The sequence below is a fragment of the Achroia grisella genome, unplaced genomic scaffold (assembly GCF_030625045.1).
Source record: "Achroia grisella isolate CSIRO2021 unplaced genomic scaffold, CSIRO_AGI_Agris_v1 utg152, whole genome shotgun sequence".
NCBI classification, from domain to species: domain Eukaryota; kingdom Metazoa; phylum Arthropoda; class Insecta; order Lepidoptera; family Pyralidae; genus Achroia; species Achroia grisella.
In genome coordinates this window covers 2,069,087-2,089,752 of record NW_026712648.1, presented here as the reverse complement: position 1 = coordinate 2,089,752, position 20,666 = coordinate 2,069,087, and the positions used below count along the sequence as shown (strand labels likewise).

Sequence of the window (20,666 nt, the reverse complement as noted above, 5' to 3'; positions counted from 1 at the left end):
AATATTGTTGAAAATGAACCAATTTATTTCATGATCTCGAAGTTTTATTATTAGTCTTGATCCGTAACTATAATTATTTTCATTCTTTGTAATTTATGTTATATAAAAACAACAATATCATATAACGTTGAAATTAGAGAAATACGCTACGAAAAGCTAAGAATACTTAAAATTATTAATCCTACTTAATTCGTATTGGAAATCCGAGATTACTCGAAATCCTTTAAGGATAACAGGAAATCTTACCATTGCCATTTGATTTCTAAAAGGTTAATTAAACTACAATTAAACTTTTTATTTTTAAAGTACTTGACTGACGAAATAAAATAATATTGATTTCTGTAACGTCAAGAAAGGACTTGATTAATAATACGTTCGTACTATAGCTTAACAAATAATGACATTAGCATGCTAAATCGACGCATTGGTTACAAATAAAACTTGTTATTAGTTTCTTCCAATTATTGTAAATATTAATTTGTAATCAGAATTTATATCTGTACCATAATAGAAGTACACGTTTCTTAAAAATATAATACAATCTTTAATCCAATTTAACTGGCACTATTAATATCATAATTCATAAGAAGTAGATAACCACTTTAATTTGCAACGTGTATTGAGTCAGAGATATGTAAGTAACGACGGGTGTTGCTACAGACCATCCGTCAACATAGAAATACTATGTACCTACCTACTGCTAATTACATTACACGGGCCATACAAAATTGCATCCATGGAATAGTGAATGGCGGTTTACTAATGTATCCCAGAAGTCCTAGAGTCAACATACTTTTCTACCGAAAATCCCTTTTTCTAGACCCTCCATTGGTCTAGTAAAAGGTTTTTTTAATATTTAATTAAATAGAAAACATTTAATTATTTCCTTTTTTTATCTTTTCCTTTTTTAACACTATTTTAATTTATATCAGTTTCTTAGCACAATATACATATATTGTTTTGATACCTACAGACAAGTATATTATGCAAAAGTAAACTATGTCGGATACTGTCGTCTGAAAATTTTTTACTAAAAAGACATAGCGTGAATCAGAACCTTGTATGAGACTATTATTATACATAATAGTATTTTATTTATGCACAACGATCAAATCACCTCATCACCACTGCAACAGCCTACGGTGACAAGCAAAGACGATATAAGCTTCGGCTCACTGCCTTTGCCACATTCGTTGTAGTGTGGTGCTTGTGAGTGTATACCGGCGCGTGCGCAGTGTGACATGAAATTTACGGTTTGTCGATTATTACTAGTGATGTGACATAAAATCGGTGTTGGTGATATTTAGTGGAATGGGTTTACAGGATTATTATTGGCTATGTTCATGTAAATTACATTCAGGAAAACTGTGGTTATTTTCAGTTATAAAAAATATTAAACTGTTATACTACTTATATATATTATAAATAATAAAAGTTAGATACATATCAATTGTATCAATGCTGTAAAGGTTATAAAATACTTTACTTATTTATTTGTAATACAATTATTCATACAACATTACATAATTATAGCTTGTTATAGCTAATAAAAAAGTAATTTATATATTATCATCATGATTTTGACCCGTGATCATCATCCGGGCAGACATATTATGATGGCTAGAAGACATTTTTTCTATAACTAAATTTATATGATATTGCGATTTGATCCTATATAAATCATAGTGGAAATATCGGGTACAAAGACAACCCTTAGTTCTTAGAAAAAAACGATAATAGAGCATATTTCACATTCTAAGTAATAAAAAAATTCTATGTAATTTAAATCATTTTACCAGGCATTCTTCTTGCTGGTGGCCGCCAGCCATGCAGCTGAACTCAGAGCATCTAGAAATAAGGAAAATACACAAGAAGACAAACGAAGTCTTGTCGAAGTGAATGCTAATATTGACAAAAGGGCGCCCGCTATTTCTACTGGTATGTCTATCATTATCTGAAAAATATCTATATTTACCTATCTATGAAAATTTAAAAATTATAAGAATTTAAGTTTTTGTCTTTCTAAGAAAGATTTCCTGTGCGAGGCGAAAATCTGCGTATGAAACATCACTCAATCTATAGAAAACTTCCGAATGAAGTTACAATAATTGCCATGAATTAGGATAACTTAAATTAGAAAAATTTTAAACATTCTGATATATATGTATATTACATTAGATTTATTCTATACCAAACAAACAGAAGATATAAATTTAGACGTTACTTAATTATAATTTTACGGGTAAATTCGTATTCATCCTTATTATGTTAGTACATAACAATAAAATATTACAAAATAAAGGTATCTTACAATGAGATGACCTAATAAACTTAGATCATCATAAAATAGCAAATATAATAATAATATTTACACCATGTTGATAGATTCACGATAAATATATATTTGAAACCACAAGATAATGTTATAATGCTAAGAAATTTATTTACCATCAAGTTTATATTATTTGCTTAAGTCTCAGTACTTATAGATAGTGATACTGATAGTGACTAATTGATGTATAAATAGAGCCATTAATCCTAGATATTAGCCATCTAGTCTAGATCGTAAAACCAAGTAAATCCACGGTTTCTGTGATTTGGTGAGATAAGGCACTATGAAATTTGTCTAACATGAATACAAATCATTAAATGATTACAAATAAATACTCTAAATATGAGAAGTCATTATTTATAAGATATTAAAAAGTATTTTCATACGTTAAATGGCCATAATTGTAAAAGCATAATCTTTTAATAAATTGAAATAAACTTTTCCAGTTGCACCACCCGTTACACCAGGAATCGAATACGCTGCCACCAAGGATGCGCACCAAGACAGGTCACCATCACAGGTATGTCTCGATAAAGCGAAATCGTATTTTAATAATAAATAGTATAGATATTCATTTAGAGTAAAGAAATGGATCTAGCATTATTTTTACACCTGTTATTATGGCATTTGTAAAAATAGAATTTGTATAAGAGTAGGTTATACAAAATTTAGTTCTAAAATATCAAGAACTGACATGTAACATCGTCTGCACAAAATTTTATATCCTATCCCATATTAATCTTGACATAAAAGATGGCCTGTGTCATCATATACAGATCATTTTTATGTCTATCATTAAGCTCTATTCAGTCATTCAGTAGTCATAACACGCAAAAACATAGACAGGCAGACAGATACAATTTTGCATTTACAATGGAAGTATGAATATAACTGTATTATTGTAGGTATTTTATGAATATATATATGGCGGCTATATTTATGAAACACGTTAATATAATTCTTTGAAATAAAATAAACTTAACCAAAATAGTCCATTCTTTTATCAAGTTGAGTATGACGATTCGTTAAGGGAACAATCGTCCCTACGAAATATACAATGATATTTAATGAGAAAATGGCGTTCTTTGAAATCTGTCTACCCTGAAATGAAAAGGGCATGATGACATAATGCCTACTGTCAAACTGCAGGTGTATTCCTAAGGCTCACGAAGAGTTACGAACTCGAGTGACACCTCACACAATGCAGTGATGTACGCCTTGATTTCTCACCCCCGGGACTTATGAGAGAAGTTTGACGGAGAAGAAATTTAATATAAAAGTTGTTAGGCGCCTCACTGGCCGATGAATTTTTGTTGCGAAAAATTTTACGGCTGCCACTCCAAGTCACTTTTTGTTTTCTGTTTTTTTAGGGAAACGGTGGCATTGTTTATTTTGGTCTTACTTTGTTTGGTTTTTACGTATAGAAAAATAAAATGTACGTTTCTGAAAATTAATCTCATGTGCTTGTAATAAATATAGATCAATGATTTGATTTAAACATGTTTTGAATTCTAGTATTTCATTTATAGTGATTAAAAAATTAGAAATAGAGTTTATTTGCATATTGTGACGCTTTCAATGGTCTAGCGGTTTAGCACATTGCTTTACTTCCGATGGTCGCGGGTTCAGCATCTCGCACTGTACAAATATATCTATTCATCAGAATGATTGTTTGTATCGGTGTGGGTATTTCTATGTAGGTATATTAAATATGTTTGCAAAAAATATATATATCTATCAGTTGTCTAGTACCCATAACAAGAGCTCTACTTCACTTGTAACTAGATGGCGTTGTTTAAATTACAGAGGGATATTATATTATACATAAATATGTCTAGCACATATTTTATGTATTTGTGTGTCAATTATACTCTCTAATAAATATCAAATGATGTCTTCACCACAACTGTGACAGTAAACATTCACTGCCGCCAGAGGTATTATATTTCCTTTTACTTTTTTAACTGTATATAAAAAGAAGAAGGTACTTACTTCAATTGCTTTTGTTCGTCGTGCGTATTACTTCAGTGTAATGTCTGCAACGTTGACAAAAAAATATTTTACGGTACAATGCTCAAAGCACAAATTGTTGTTCAAACAATCCACCATATATTGTTGTAATTGTATTGAGAAAAAAACATAGAATGATGTGTGTATTACCACAGATAACATAATATTGCATAGTATTACTGAGAATTGGGACAACCAGACTGATTTACAATAATGTACTTGTGAAATTTAATTATTAAAATTGTAAACATTTTTTTTAATTTAACAATTTTTCCATAACTTTGTAGCATATAAAAGAAAAAAATAATTTGTACCAAAATTTTTTGTATGCTCACGGCAATGAAACCTCTTTGATAACCTAGATTGAAAAATAATCTTATACTTATTTATAAAATAAGAATTGTAACTTTAAACAATTTCTGAAAATAACTATTCATTCAAATCGTTATTATTTTTCTGTAGTTTCGTAATGGCCATTAATGGAAGTTATAAAGCTATGACATGCGCTCGGAAATGTGATGAAACATGATTTCCGTTTTTCCTTAGCCTGTTCAGTTCTAAAATGCTATACGTGACAATAATAGGTATATTGCTCAATTACCACGCTTGCCAAATATGGGTAGATAATCATAACACGGCAATCGTTAAGCTCGCTTCAAAATCAAAACCTCGTTATCTTAATAAACGGTAAACTAACCATAAAGTGTTATCTAACTAGTTCATCAAAATTACACTTTAATTCCAAAATAATAATAACTGTGAAAGCGTACCGGATGGACGTAAGGACCCTTCGTTTAATTAAAGTGAGAGATTATATTAATTTTAATTTAACTTTTCCGGAAACGGATGTGTACTTCCCAATTTCAAGATGGCGATTAATTACAAGGGTATTCGTGAATCTGCCCTTTGTGCCACGGCATTGCGAGCCCCTGCAAGAAATAAGAGGGTTCCACTATGATGGATGGTACGATTATTGTTTAGCCTTTTTTCTCTTATCAAAAAGATTACGCCTAGTCGACACAATCCTTTCTAATTACTGAGTAATATTTATTAGAGAAAGTAACTGAAAGGTATATTAATTTATTATTAGACATACAAACTTGTGTTATAATAAGCTGCATACAAAATATTTTAATCTATATTACTAATTTTTATCCTAACGATCTAGTACAATAACTTTGAAATTAATCATTAGGTTACTGTAATCAAATTTAATAAGTACACATTAAGGTAGGTTATCGAAACAAATAAATACAATACAAGACTGGAATTCTAACCTTTTGAGTAACTTTTCGTGATAGATGGCTTTAGATTGATCTATCATAACCTTTGTTGAATATATTCGAACCTGTAATAATACTAACGAACATGTAAGAATAATATCAGTATTTATTGTTTTACATCGTTAACTAGTACAACGTTGAATACATCAATTAGAATGGTTTTCCATGTTGTTTGAGTAGTTTACCAATCAGATTCAGGCCTAACGATTGTAAGTTTGAATCTGGCCGAAATTGTATATAAAACTACAATTGCAACTCGCCACTGAGAGAAGGCATCATTAATCAAGGAATGAATTTGTTAAGTATCTCAATGTATACAATGACTATTAATTTTTTTTTTAACAATGTATTCGGAATTCTTATAATTTTCAATAGATGATTCGTATCGTAAACTAATCGTTGATTGTAACACACATTCATCAGTCTTATTAATAAAGCCACAAAGTTGATTGTATTGAATGGGTTTACGTAATAATATTTTGATAATGATCAGCATATAGTAAGTATAATGTATATTGGTACTAACCCCAGTCAAGTTGCGATCCGGTTTGTCTACTTCGCAATACATATGTGGCGTACTTTCACACGACGCGCCCATCTGGACCATATCATTTGAGTCATGTTAATTATGCTACTGGTCCGAAAGCTTTGTTTTTCAATCTATACATACATTTAATAAAAATGACACTCAGACGATTATTGTCGGTACATGAAAGATATATGAGTACACACACTACTACTATATTAATGTACTCTAATCCAAGACAATAATTCTTAGAATTTTTATCTGTGTATGGTGTAATTGTGCATCCTAGTCTCTGAAACTGTTTTTAAGTCTGGTTTTCAGTAATGAATTTTAGTAAAGTTCACTCAAATTTAAGTGTTTGTTTTATAGGTTTACAAACAAAAAGTAGCACTGTTACAACTTCTAGTTCTAGTAGTAGAGACAGCTTGTAGGTCTTCAATATATTCAATATTTAATCAAAGTTTTAAAAAAATGTATATTCAATATAGTAGTATTGAGTACGAATAATAAAGCTTTGTAGCTAATAATATGTTGAATTTTCACTTTAATCAAAATTATATATAATATTTAAGGGAATAAGTTTTTAACTTGTGATGAATTTACGTTTGTTATATATATTTAAAAGGCAAACTGATTAACTGAAGTAAAAGTAAATTCTTTTCCGCACAAAATGCTAAGTACCTCCATTTAATGATTTTTGATAATGTAACAAACGAACTTACTTTCACATTTATAATATTAGTAAATATCATTGTAAATACATCTTTACATTAAAAGTACATACAAAGACCGATAGGTACACGTGTTGCTTTATGACGTAATATTTTATATTTAATAATCCAACAGGTTTTTAATAAAAAATATAAACGTACACTTTATTTATAGTGGCCGTCTAGACAACAAATTCCAACATCTTGGTCGTATATTGGGATTTTTTGGATATTGATTATACAGATCATAATAAAATTTCATTTTAAATAACATAATTTATCATTCTATTGTTATCGCTAGAATTATAATAATAACTGTATATAAATAATAAAACAAGAATAAATTTTAAAAACGTTACGAGTTCATTATACCTACTGTTTCGCTGTTTAGTTTACATATTTGAATTTTAAAGTCTATTATTATATATCTATATTTATTCTAATTTATATGTAAATTGTTGCTATAGTATTTAATAATAGAATTCCAAATTAATGAAATTTCAAAATAGAATTAAAATTTATAGAATTGGCTACAGTCCACTGTTAAATGCGACAACTTCGATGCGGATATACATATAAGTTGCAATCCTACTTCACATGACTTATGCAACCTCATGTGTATACCATAGGATGTGATTCAATCAAACCAGTTCGAACAGAGACGACCGGTCGACGTCGTCAACGAAAGTTTAATAAGCCAACTCATTAAATCTTTACGTTTGTGTTTCAAGTCATACATATACCTAACTATTATTTAAACGAACCGTGTATATACAATTCATTAATTATTATAAGATGTTACCGCGACTATTATTGATGTTTTTTTAATTTATAAATATGCATTTCTTTATATACTTATCGATTATTTATCGGTATTGATATCGATCCTTAATCAAGAAAATGTATGTATATTATGTATAGAGTGTTAATAATAGGAAGGTAGTAAACATTTAGGAAATTATAAACTTATAGAAATATACACATAAAAAACTATAAACCTATTTCGAGAGAAAGTTTAACAAAAAAACTAAAAAGAAAAGAAAGTGCCGGGGCGCAGCGTTTAAAAATTAATCGCTTACCATTGTGGAAGGCGGCTTAATGACTCCAGCATTCGCAAGCGAAATAGCCTAAAGCATTTCCGTGAATTTGTCACTGGTCACAAACCTAAACCCTCCTGTGAAATTAACGTAACCCCTTTTATTTGAGCCTCGTTGGAATTCAACGCTGATGAATTTGTTGAAATCATTAGAGAGCTCTAGTTAGTGGAAAGTCGCCTATTCTGTTGTCTTAAAAAATAAATCATAATACAAAATATTTTCGATAAACATCAATCAGCAAATTAAATTAAATTTTTGTTGCACATTACTTTTACGCTAATATCTTTACTTATACTTCGGAAGTAAGGAAATAAAATTGTGGGCTCCAGGAAAAGCTTAATCACACCAACCCCCTTGTAAACATGAGGGGATTTCTAAAACTGGATAAAGCAAGACATAGACAGTAGTCCACGATAGTCGCCATTATCTATCTACTATTATAAGGAATCTGAGACGAAGATCAAAAAGGAAATAAATAATTTAAGGCAGTATAGCAAAATATGACCACAAATATAAATTGCAAATAATCAAGTAATAAAAAGTAATTATGACATCCCTAATAGCATCTATAAATTTATCAATTAAATGAGGCGAGATGCACCTAGTTATTCTTATTTTTACCGGTAAAACAAACTCCTTGATATAAATGAAAATCATAATATTGGAGTACGGAAGAATACGCCTGTTGTAGTAATTACCTCACAGGTCTCTGTGTTCTGTCGACGAGTCGACCAATTTATCTTTAAATTTATTTTTATTGCAACACTCATTAGGAACACAAGTTATATGTTTGAACATTAGTAATATGGTGTGCTAAAATAAATATAAAGACACGTTAAATTGTTAAATAAGTAATAATAATAAAAGAAAACTAAGATTTTGTTCCACAAACTTAATTTAGAATAATAAATAAATTAAATTAAATAAAACTATTGACAAAGGGATGTTTTGTTTTTTATTTTAATAATATATTAATAATATATTGCATATAAATCACTAGATTATTAATAGACTACAAAAAAAATTACATCTTTCTTCATATAATCTTGGAAAAGGAATAATAATACTCAATTTTATATGTAAATATTTTGCTCTCTTGTACGAAGAAAAAAAGCATGGAAATTAACAGCCTACAGGCTATACGAACCCACTAAAATGAAGTACCTATAAAAACTTTTAATTAACAATGATTTGAAAACGTAAATTGTTTTACGTCCAACTCGTCGTTAGACCGATCATAAAATGTAAAGCACTCAGATCTGGATCCAGTATTTAATTTTAATCACACGGAAATTAAAACATCCGCAGAGCTCCTAAACCGCGCACTTGCCGCTTACCAGGGTTGACAACTTAGGGCTTTTAACTTTAAATTTGAGTCAAAAATATGCCTATTGGGGTTTATTTAGGTCCCAAAAAGAGACGCAAATAATATTGCATAGATCATTATAAAATACTACGACTTATTTTAAAACGAAATGGTGGCTTATTACCCCATCTCCAAAATACTACGGGATTTTTTAAACGCTTAGTTGAAATTTAGACAAATTGTTACCAATGATTGATAAAGTAGTCAATCGACATTGTCATTAATTTAACAATTATTATTTTTTTTCGTCAATATGTAACAATTGTTATTTATAATACAATATGAAAAAAAAGGATATCTAAAATAAGTTACGTAATATTTATCTTAGCAAAACCTTAGCTTGCTATAGAATGTTGCTTTGGTTGTAGGATGCAGAATAGTCAGTTTAATTATTATAGCCCTAGAGTAGGTACATTTATTCAAAGGATTTTTTACCCTACAATACCTACATCTGTATACATGTACATACATACGTATAATTTGAATTTATATTTAGGGCTATTTCGCGGTATTTGATACTGATTTTCGAGTTATATTTTTAGGAGTTGATAACCCTGGTGCTAACAATGATAAATTATACACCGAAAGTCACAATCTAAACAAATGAAGAACAATGTTATACAGAACAATAAAAAAGAAACATATCCTTGTACGTGTTTAGAGTAAATGATGTTAATTTAATGGCTTTTTTCTTTTGCGTTTTAGAATTAATAACGGAGTCAGTCATTACTGTAAGAATACAAAACTCGTGTATCTTTTTCAAACGTAATAATTGTACTGTAGTCTACAAGGTATTCAACTTTCCTATGAATAGTATTTTTCGTGACTATCTTTAATTTCATCTAACTACAGATCAGTTACAGATTGAGTAGAGAAAGTTAAGTTTTACAAGCTTTTGCTTGACTCTACAACCATTGCTTCACTCTCTTTAATAAATTGTCTCATTATTAACTAACATACTAATTATATAAATTATTTTATGTAGAGTGGAAATGCAAATACTTGTAAAGTTTACAGGAAAGACACAATTAGTAAATAAAATGTTTCGCTCCTATCACATTTAATCACTGAACTCAAATTCAGTATAAACGATTATTTTCTTTATTGATACTATAACCATAGACAAAACAACATTACATATAATATAGGCACTATTAAGTCTAAATCATTGACCTTGAAAATTAAAATGAAATATTGCAATCCTATAAATCAATATGTGCCGTACTACCTTGCTGCCCTTAAAATGAAACCGTGTTTTGCAGCATCATATTCTTTTACAAGCTTTTTATTCGAGTACCTTTTGACGAGAAATTGCAGTTCTTTAGCAAATTGCGAGGAGGCGTCGAGTGTTGGGAATCGTTCAAGCACTCGTGTGAAACTTTCAAAGATCGCCTCATAATCCCTCGGCATTAGCCGTTGCGTCACGGCTTCCATACGATAAACCTCGGTTATTGCGGCCCATAGAAAGAAATTCCCCATTCCGTTGCGAATTCTGCCGGAATCGACGGCAACTTTACAACTAAGAGGGGATGATTCGGGCCCTCGTTGTGGACTTATAAGAGCTTTAAACGATTCTCCAGTGCGTTATAGGGTTTATAGGACATTTTGCATATTTAACACATTGTTTAAATGTTGACATTTTGTAACCAAAACGTTTTAAAGGTATAGTTTACAATAATTTAGCGTAATTAACTAACCTTCGTAACTTAATTTGGTGTCTGGAATACTATAATAGTGATCATAAAATAAACCATAAAGTTTTAAAAAACAAACAATCCTCTGCAGTGCAATGCAAGGTAATGTGTTAATAATAAATTCTATTTCGTATTATTAATTTTATACCAGTAGCTGTTAGGTCCTTTTAAAAATAAAATAACTCGTGAAGCACTTAAGAAATATAGTATAAAATATACTAATGATCTGTAAACTTCAATCACATATTAGAACAAAGTACTTATAGTTTCGTATTACTATTTTTCATATAATATTTCGTACAGTAAGATGAAATCTTTTTGGTGAATATATACGGTATATTTTTTAACATATTGAAGTTTCAATATTTTAATACTTCGTATATAATATTTGTTCTTTTTTATTAGAATAATAAAGTACCTTTACTTATTCATACTACCTTCAATAATATTTGCAGATATGAATATACCAAAGTAATAGATGGCGAATGATGGATCCAAAACCATTTACCATATTCACAAAATTAATAATACCATACGTGTGTATATATTACGGTTATAACATAAATTTCTAAAATTCCCTTTCCTGGGTTCTCATAAAACAAGGCTCAGCTGCTCGACATGCAAATTGATGATCCCATACCGATACCAAATATGATAGTAACATTAATATTGTCATTACAGATACTTATGGGAGGGTCGAAAATATATTCCTGAATATTATATCCATTTTTGTTATCATACTATAATAAATAGTTCCTATACAAATTTTATACTACGTAACCAGTATACCTTAAAGAAAAACGACCACTAGTGTTACAGATATTATCATGAACAATCTTTGTGGTAACTTTTTTTCTTTTATTATTAAATGTAACCTCGTGGATACAACTAGATATTCTCTTCTCATACTTTATAAATCTGAGGACTGAGTGTTATTCCACTATACTTATTAACTTGATTACCATCTCTTTTAAGGAACATATTATGCATGCAAGCAAACTGTAGCAGAAAATATAGATAAAACACTAGCAACCTATGTACCTAGACAACTTTATACAACATATATTACTATGAACCTACTATAGTTATCTTCTTTCTATCATGTATTATCTATTAAGTCATAAATAGCTTTAATTACACTAGAACACAAAAATCAACAATAATTGCAGCAAAATGTCTAGAATAAAAGTAAAGTTTAAGTGTCCATTAAAAGATGAAGTATTTTTACTGTAAAAATGTATTCTAAGTAGGTAGGAGCTACCGCAAAAATTACGTCCGCTAAAATGCGTATACACGTCAGATTACTACGAGAACCCGTATTTTTTGTCTCCTGACTTTTCCTAAGTGGAAAGTCACTTTTCCGCAATTGGCACACAAATCACGAACTGGCAAAGGGAATAATATATAGTCATTGCTTCACCTTTACGTATCTAGATTAAATAAATTTATATAAGGACAGATAATCTAATTTTTACAAAGCTTTTGTGAATTTTGTGTTATATCATACAACAATCTGGAAATGTTACACAAATATTAATTAACAACAGATCAACACAAAGTCTAAACTTCCTTACCGTTAGGCAAAAGTTGCCTTCAGCCGCTGCTTCAGTTCTTGCGCGGGTTTGGAGTGCCTTTTGCACTCGTCCCCATATTCGTCCGACGAAGCTGCAAATGTATTAGAATAAAGTCGAAAATGATCAATTTAGATCGCTCTTTGCTCAAACTCTTTAAATATATGACATAAAATCATTTCATTTATAAAAGAAAACAAAATAGTTTGTTACTTTTTATGATTAAAAAATATCTCTCACTATCTTTTTTTTTTAATAATTTGTATGTGTAATTATTCTGATATCAAATTGTATTATTATACAGAAATGGTATGAAATTAATATTAATAATATTATTCATCCATTTGAATATGAAATGTAATTTAATATACTGAAACTGCATAGAAATAATAAACCTACATTATTAGAATTATTATGTTAATCAACATCTAGACTATACATTAGGCCCCCAATGAACCAAGAACGCCTGCAAAAAGATTTTCCGTCGCAAAATAAAAAGAGGTTGTACTTAATATACGAGAACTCTAGAAGATTCTATACATTTACATCCAGTTTGATAAGAATATTTTATAATGTTATGTATCAGATTTTGTTAAAATATAATATTAATTGTATTTGAATATTGTCTTTCTCACCATCAGTCATCATCATCATTATCTATACGATATGTGGGTATAATAAAATCTTGGCACTGAAAATACCTCACCCATATGATATCAACTTATCTTGTGTAATTTTTAGGGGTCGCCAAAAACCGCGTTGGTCGTTAGGAGGTCACTACTAGAAGACCCTTCATTACCTTTAATTGTACAATAAAAAGACTACCAGTCACATTAGCTTTTCTGCTAATATTCTTATTACAGATGAATCATGCAGCAAAATTCCTTCAATTTTAGATATCATATGTCTGATGTACGCATGATGCATGTCGATGCAACTATTTGCAATAAACTTAGTATGCGTAGATAACATTTACTCATTAGATCTTCACTAATTTAGAAGTATTGTTTCGTATCGCCTAAAATATACCTATTATTAATCATAGCTAACAAAGTCTTGTTCTTATTGCGAGGTTTTTATCGTGGCCGGATATGAGACGCCCAAGAAATTAGTTTGCCTCAGTAAATTTCTCCCGAAGGCTCCGTGACACATTCCCCTAGTCCCGGGAATAATGTTATGACACTAATCGTCTTATCTACGCCCCGGAAAACCGAGGATCCCAGCGCCTTTCACACTCCCCGTCTTCCAAAATGGACCCGTAGGTATTGCAGACGGTTGTTCTTAATGAGATTGGGTACCTCATATACACATGTTCAGAACTTTTAACAGAAGTTAAAAGTTTCAACAGCAACAAATGAATAGAAATTAATAGTTAGGAGTAGCTATAATTTTCTATAGAAGTAGAAATACTATCATTTTCTATTCATTGCCTTTTATATAGGCGCAAATATAGGTATAAAAGTAAAAAACCTGGTGTAATGAACAAGAAGCTGAGCCGATTTCAGAAGAAACAAGCAAAAATAAACCATCATTACTGTTTTCACCAATGGGTTAGTCAGAGGATTACCTCTGATTCCTTCACATTACTAAAGTTATCGGCGTCGTGGTGAACGCCAACACTAGTCACATTTCGTTGGGCATATTTGAAACCAACTAGGCCTGGGTGAATCAACCGCCGCGCCGTCACTCAAATGAATTTTCGATTTCATTATAGCTGTCTCTTTTAAGGGAGTGTCAGAAATATAAATTGATAATCATTTTTTTGTCAGGCAGATTTTCAGTCACTACCTTTAGTGTGTTAGTCGGGGTATTTAACCGCTAGGCCATAATGCTGTAAATTAGAACTGAAAAATAATATTATACTTTTCGTATTAATTTGCAATGTAACTGAGCAGATTATAGTTATGAAACTTATTTAAATAACATTCTGGTATACGTCTTTAGGAAATTTGTTCAGTTTCATTAATACTGTGGCTTTAGTCTTCATACCCTTTACGACTGACCCTGTGGAGAGCAGTAATGTGTTTGGGTAATGTCGGTCGCACCACAAAAACATTTCAAAGTAAACTTTTACCACTGCATACTGGGGAAAGTAACTGTTGTTTAAATATCAATAAATATGACATTCAATGTTTGTAAAATTTTTACCTACAGATAGCACCGGTGCAATTTCTCTAGCAGTAGCTTACAACACGAAACAAAAACGAAAATAACTTTTTTCAGTACATTACTTAATTTTACGCTCCATAATCATCTGAATGTCAAATTATACTACCAACCCTTTGTAAGTGGTCACCTAAATAGAGCAATATTATTATTGTACTTTATAATAGTCTTAATACTTTTACTAAAATGAACTTACATTTTTTATTGAATAATAAAAAAGTCACTGTTTTTTTTTGTATTCAATATAGATTAGATGACATATAAAATTTCAATATAGTAAATATAAAGTATTGTAAATTAAAGCATCTGTCTCACACACACTGTTCATGAAATTAGTTGGCTTTTTTATTATAATAACTAAGAATAATTATATTAAAGTAAGTTAAATAAAATTAAAGGAAATTATTGGATGAATTGAAAAGATTAAAATATGTTCTAAACAATTGTTAATATATACAATTTTTAAAAGTAATACGGTAAGAAAACTATCTTTAAAGTAGAAACCATTTTACTTTGGGAAATCATTACCTAATAATGATTCCCGCTCGATTGCTAGTTACTTTTATATTTTAATATAAACTCTATTGCAAACATACAATTATAATGCGAAAATTAACTCATGTATATGTATACAAATATGTAATAAATGGCAATTTATTTATAAGAAAGCAGACATTTCGTATAACCTGATGTCATTGAAATGTTTGTTTAGATCACAAAGATTTCCTTGAGATAGGAGCTGTTAAGTGACTTTGATACGACTGTGAGTTTGACATCAAGTTGTACTTGGGCTAAACTAAAAAGGCACTCTGTCTCTACATTAGTTTATATACATAGTATAGACGACAACTGATAAATTCAATGAAGTGTTAAATTCAAACACGATGTATGAATATTTTTTTATGAATGCGCTGCGCTGACGTTATACACTAGTGGGACACCAGTGGGGGATAATAAAATAAGAATGGAGTCACGTCAGTTAATCTTGTCATGAACCATATATTGTTAGTAATGGGCCCACTAGTACTTTCCCTTTCCCCCAAAATTATATTTTCTTCATCTAAAGTTCCTTAGTTTAATATCTTTATAGATATAATAAATAAAAGACAATATCGTATGTAACAAAATAAGATTATTGTAATAAGGGATCCGGAAATACTCATATCACCTCAATGTCTTAAAAGTACATGCCCTTAAAAAATGTTTACAAAACAACTCCATTTTTTCTAAACTAAATTATACCATATGCACTAACGCATAACGTTAAAATTTCCACAGCAAATCTACGCCACTCCTGTGCCACAAATCGCAAAGATATCAGATGTGCTGACGGGACAGGGACCCCCGTTCCAGGCTGCCATTGCAAGCCATCTATACGCCCCCGTGTCGATTTACCAGCCTAGGGTGAGTGAAATGACGTAAATAGACATTATATTATTACTAAGTAAACGTTATGGGCCCAAACAAAGTAACCAGTATTTTCTTTAGGATGCTTTATACACCGTTGTATTGCGGTTTTCAATTTGTTCAATCAATGGTGGTTATGTATTAGCGACTGACCACAAGTGTACTAAATGATAGCGGAGCCGTCCTATAACATAATGAAAGATAGAGCTGATAAAGAGGAAAACGATGTGTATTTGCCAACGAATTAACCACGATGATATGATGAGAGCGTACTTTGGAAGCAATGAGACTACTAGTTCCATTCCTATCAATATTCTTCATAACAGCACATTACTCTCTCAAATATTGAATTGTAATTTCGTCTTGCAAATATTTGTTTCATTAAACTAACTCAAACAATTAAAATTTACAGCTTGGATCTCCCACTACATACGAGATATCTCCGCCGATACAATCTCAATTAGCGTACTCCGAACACAAGATATCATACCAGCCACCGCAGAACGCTATACAGTACACACCGCAAACACAATACGAGCAAACTGCCAAACTAGTACCTTTAAACCAAGTAAACTTACAACGGGTTAACCAACAACAGCAATATCAGCAAATATTTGTCCAACCACAGCCAATAGTGTATTCCCAACGATTGGGCCAACCTCAACAAATATCTGCCTACCAGCCTCTGTCACAAATTAGCTACCAACCTCGATTAGCCGTTCCACAAAATGAAATTTTGAGGCCTATACAATATATTCAGAGTGCTTCGCCCTCCGTGGCATATTTGCGTCAGCAACCACAGACACCACAAACAACCAACTCGGTGCCAGTTATTCAAGCACAAAAGCAATTGGTACTCGCAGCTCAGCCAGGAATTACGTATGTCCAAAAATCCAATGTTGCCCAGAGCCAACCAGCTGCTCAAGCAGTTTTGCCAACCCCAGTTCCAAGACAGGCTAAAGAGGTGGAAAAGGATGTGCCAGAATCTCAGCAGGTATTTATTGAGGAAAATTTTTTTTCGTTACGTATCTCATTAAAAATATAATATTTGTTATAATTAAAACTGTATTATTAACAAATAAGTTTTCTATAAAATCATATGTATATAGATACTCGTTAATAAAAAAATTGTCTAGACACCACTTTATTTTCAAGAATATTTTCTTTAATTATATTAATTATTAGCTGACCTTGCAACTTAGTACCGTATAACTTTCTGTGTAAAACTATTACAATAAAATGTACATACAATTGAGCATTTAAGTATAATAATAAACGGACGATTCACACAGCGCTATCTAGTCCCAAGCTAAGCAGAACTTGTGTTATGGACAAAGAACTGATTGAATACTTAGATACCTACATTTATTTTTGTAAATACATACATAGTATACATAGAAAACATCCAGACCGATACAAACAAACGTACTCATGAATATAAATGTTTAATAAAATAGCTAATTCACACAGACAAACAAAAGGACTAACATAATGACCATTATGCGTTCTTTTAAGTTTATAAAGTTCAATAATAGGTATTCTAAAATGTCGTCTATGTACAAATATTTTTTTTTATATATAGTGTAATTATAGTTATAATACATTATTGTATGTGACGGTACGTAGGTATATATAGGTACATATGTTAGGATAATAACATATTTTATATTTGAATTACATATTTTATAGTTAAAATAACCTATTTATTAATATTTTCAGAAAAATGTTCAACAACAGCAGCAACAACAAGCGACTATCCCATACCTTCGAACCCCAGCTCCGATCGCCTATGCTCAACCTCAACAAGCAGTTGCCTATACACAACCGCAAGAACCAATCGCTTATGCTCAACCACAAGGAGTAATCTACTTGCAATCTCAAGGACCGCTTAATTACAATGACCTACAGGGAGCTATAAGCTTCGCCAGCTTCTCACAAAGTCAGCCAGCCCCAGCCAATCAACAAAAACCCAGAGAACAGCCTCAGTACCAGACAGTACAATATCAAGCACCACAGAGTCTTCTAGTAAAAGCTGAGGCCACTCAGACCTCATCCCAGAAATCAGCAGTTCAAAAACCAGTACCGTACTTGCGACAAAGGACCGCACTTCCTCAAGCACAGCCAATCCAACCCCAAGTTTACTCCCAAGACCAATTGCTACTACCAAATACAAACTACATTTCCTCGGCTTTATCGGAAACACCATCTTTTCCACCCGTTCAATATTTTGGCAAATTCGCCCCATCTATCTTCAGCAGATATAGACGTTGATTAAAGAAATATATATTGACAATTTCTTGATCAATCATTTTGTGTTATGAATGAAACACATTTACATGTGTGTGTGTTATTTATGTATATAAGAATATATTTGTAGGATGTCAAAATTCGAACAACACTAGTTCTTTTTGCAGTAGAAACAAAAAAATATTATAACATAACAGCAGCGAGAATTATAAATATTATAATATATAGCATTACGAAGAAAGTTAAGTTTGTGCGTAGTTAAGTAATCGAAGTTGTAAAGGTGCTAAAAGTATTTTAAGTTACTGTGATGCCATAAATAGATCTTTATTTTAATTGTTTTGCCAATTAAATTTTAAGACCATTTATATTGCGTTTATTTTCAACTTCAACCAAAACCCAGAAACCACAAGGAAACAATTTTAATCATACTTATTTCGTATCATGCATTATAATTTTACTCATTTACATTAAATATGACATTTAATGTTTTACATCAATTCATGCAGCAGCTACTGAGAAGATTTGATGAAACCTGACAGTAATATAGCTTATAGGATATCAGAATAACAAGGGCAACAATTCCTTAAACATATTGAATAAACTAGTGGTTTCCATCATTCTATATCCATGCTTACTATATATTTCTAAACCACTTTTTTCTTCTCCAGGGGTTTGAAGTACCTATACATTTAGTCTATATATTCGTATACATCTGTCACATGTACTGTATAGTAAACATACAAATATTATAATTGGTAAGTATATCTGTCTGTCTATTCATTTCACAACTGAAGAACTAAATGAAATAAATATCTTCTTGAAATTTCAAGTGGAGATACATCATGAAGTCGAGTTTATACACCTTTTACACTTAGTAGAGCTATAAAATGAAAAGTCTATATGTCTAATGTAACAGATAAAAAGGACTTTTGAATTGGTTAACTGAACCGAAGGGACGGGCACTTGGGCTTTCCTGCCCGTAGGTAAGTAACGTTAGAGAGCTTAACTTTATGCGAGCTCAGATCCCTATGTGAGTATAAAGACTTCATTAATGTAATGTTTATTAGCTATATTACGGTGATAAAGTAGTATTAATAGAATAAACGGCTTCATTATTGCTGTAAACACCGACCGAACTCTGCACTTTATTATCTAATGATTTATTTATTTATTTTTTGTTTATTAGTATTTAACTAACTAAATCTTTTCATAATTGTTATTCAAACCGATTAAATCTTTATCCAACAAACTATACGACAACATAGTTTTTACATATATTTTTTTGCTTACAGATAATAGTAAATAAATATAGTATATACATATAACTTCAAAAGCGAAATATCTTTACATATTTTACACATGACATTAAGTATGATTTACTAGTGGTGAAGTCTTACGCGATACGTACTTTTACCTGTATACATAAAAAAATATTGCTACGTTTTTTTTTTCTAAGGTGGAGGTAAATATTTCTGTGTAAGCATGTTTGAGAAAAGTTTAACAATTTCATGAATAGTAATGCCAAGTTTCAGAATTGTTGCCATATATTATTTTCGATACATTCTGTAACTTTCTTACCTATACTTAGAGACGACAGTTTCAACCAAGCGTACCTAATGCGTATTTTAGGAACCGGTACATTTCACTTAATATGAAACCTCTCAGAAGACGGTGACTTGAATTAATGACTTCCATTTAACAGCAATAATAATGGCCAATAGCGTAACGTCCTCTGCATTTTGCTTTCCTAGCTTCGTTAACATTGATTTATATATTGCCTCTATTCATCTGTTCATTTATTACTATCGTTTATCTATATCATGTTTATTTAGAATTCAGCTAAAGATTGAATATTTGCCTTTTTACTTCTTATTTCTCTTCACAAATACACTTTATTAAGCCCCATTTTCAAGTTTTGGCTGGTTGGCTTTAACAGCTGTTATCCGCGGTTTTATCTGCATAAACTTATCATCCCTTATTTCAATGTCCTCAGATATATTTTTTAATTCAATGTCCGTCTTCTTGATACAATCTATTTTCACATCAAATTTCATTAAAATTCTATTCCGACGTTGTGTCGAAAAACGGTAACAAACAGACACTTTTGTATATTATTCTAATTATAATAGTATTTATAATATACTTTGCCAAGATACAGTAGCTATTAAAACATATTTTAATTCTCTCATCTAATATAAATAATAACGAAATCTTAGGCAATATTATTTTATTAATATTTTATATTCCCAAATTACAT

General features: G+C 30.7%; 1 protein-coding gene across 1 annotated transcript; it reads left to right on the top strand.

Annotated features, from left to right (window-relative positions):
- Positions 1 to 1,208: 1,208 nt before the first annotated feature.
- LOC131840958 (neuronal PAS domain-containing protein 2-like) lies at positions 1,209 to 18,750 on the top strand. Its single transcript, XM_059189177.1, has 6 exons — positions 1,209 to 1,253; positions 1,800 to 1,938; positions 2,779 to 2,852; positions 16,034 to 16,159; positions 16,575 to 17,156; positions 17,900 to 18,750. Exons 1-6 carry the CDS (start codon positions 1,242 to 1,244, stop codon positions 18,431 to 18,433), a joined length of 1,467 nt encoding a protein of 488 aa, XP_059045160.1. The 5' UTR covers positions 1,209 to 1,241; the 3' UTR covers positions 18,434 to 18,750.
- The last annotated feature ends 1,916 nt before the right edge of the window (positions 18,751 to 20,666 follow it).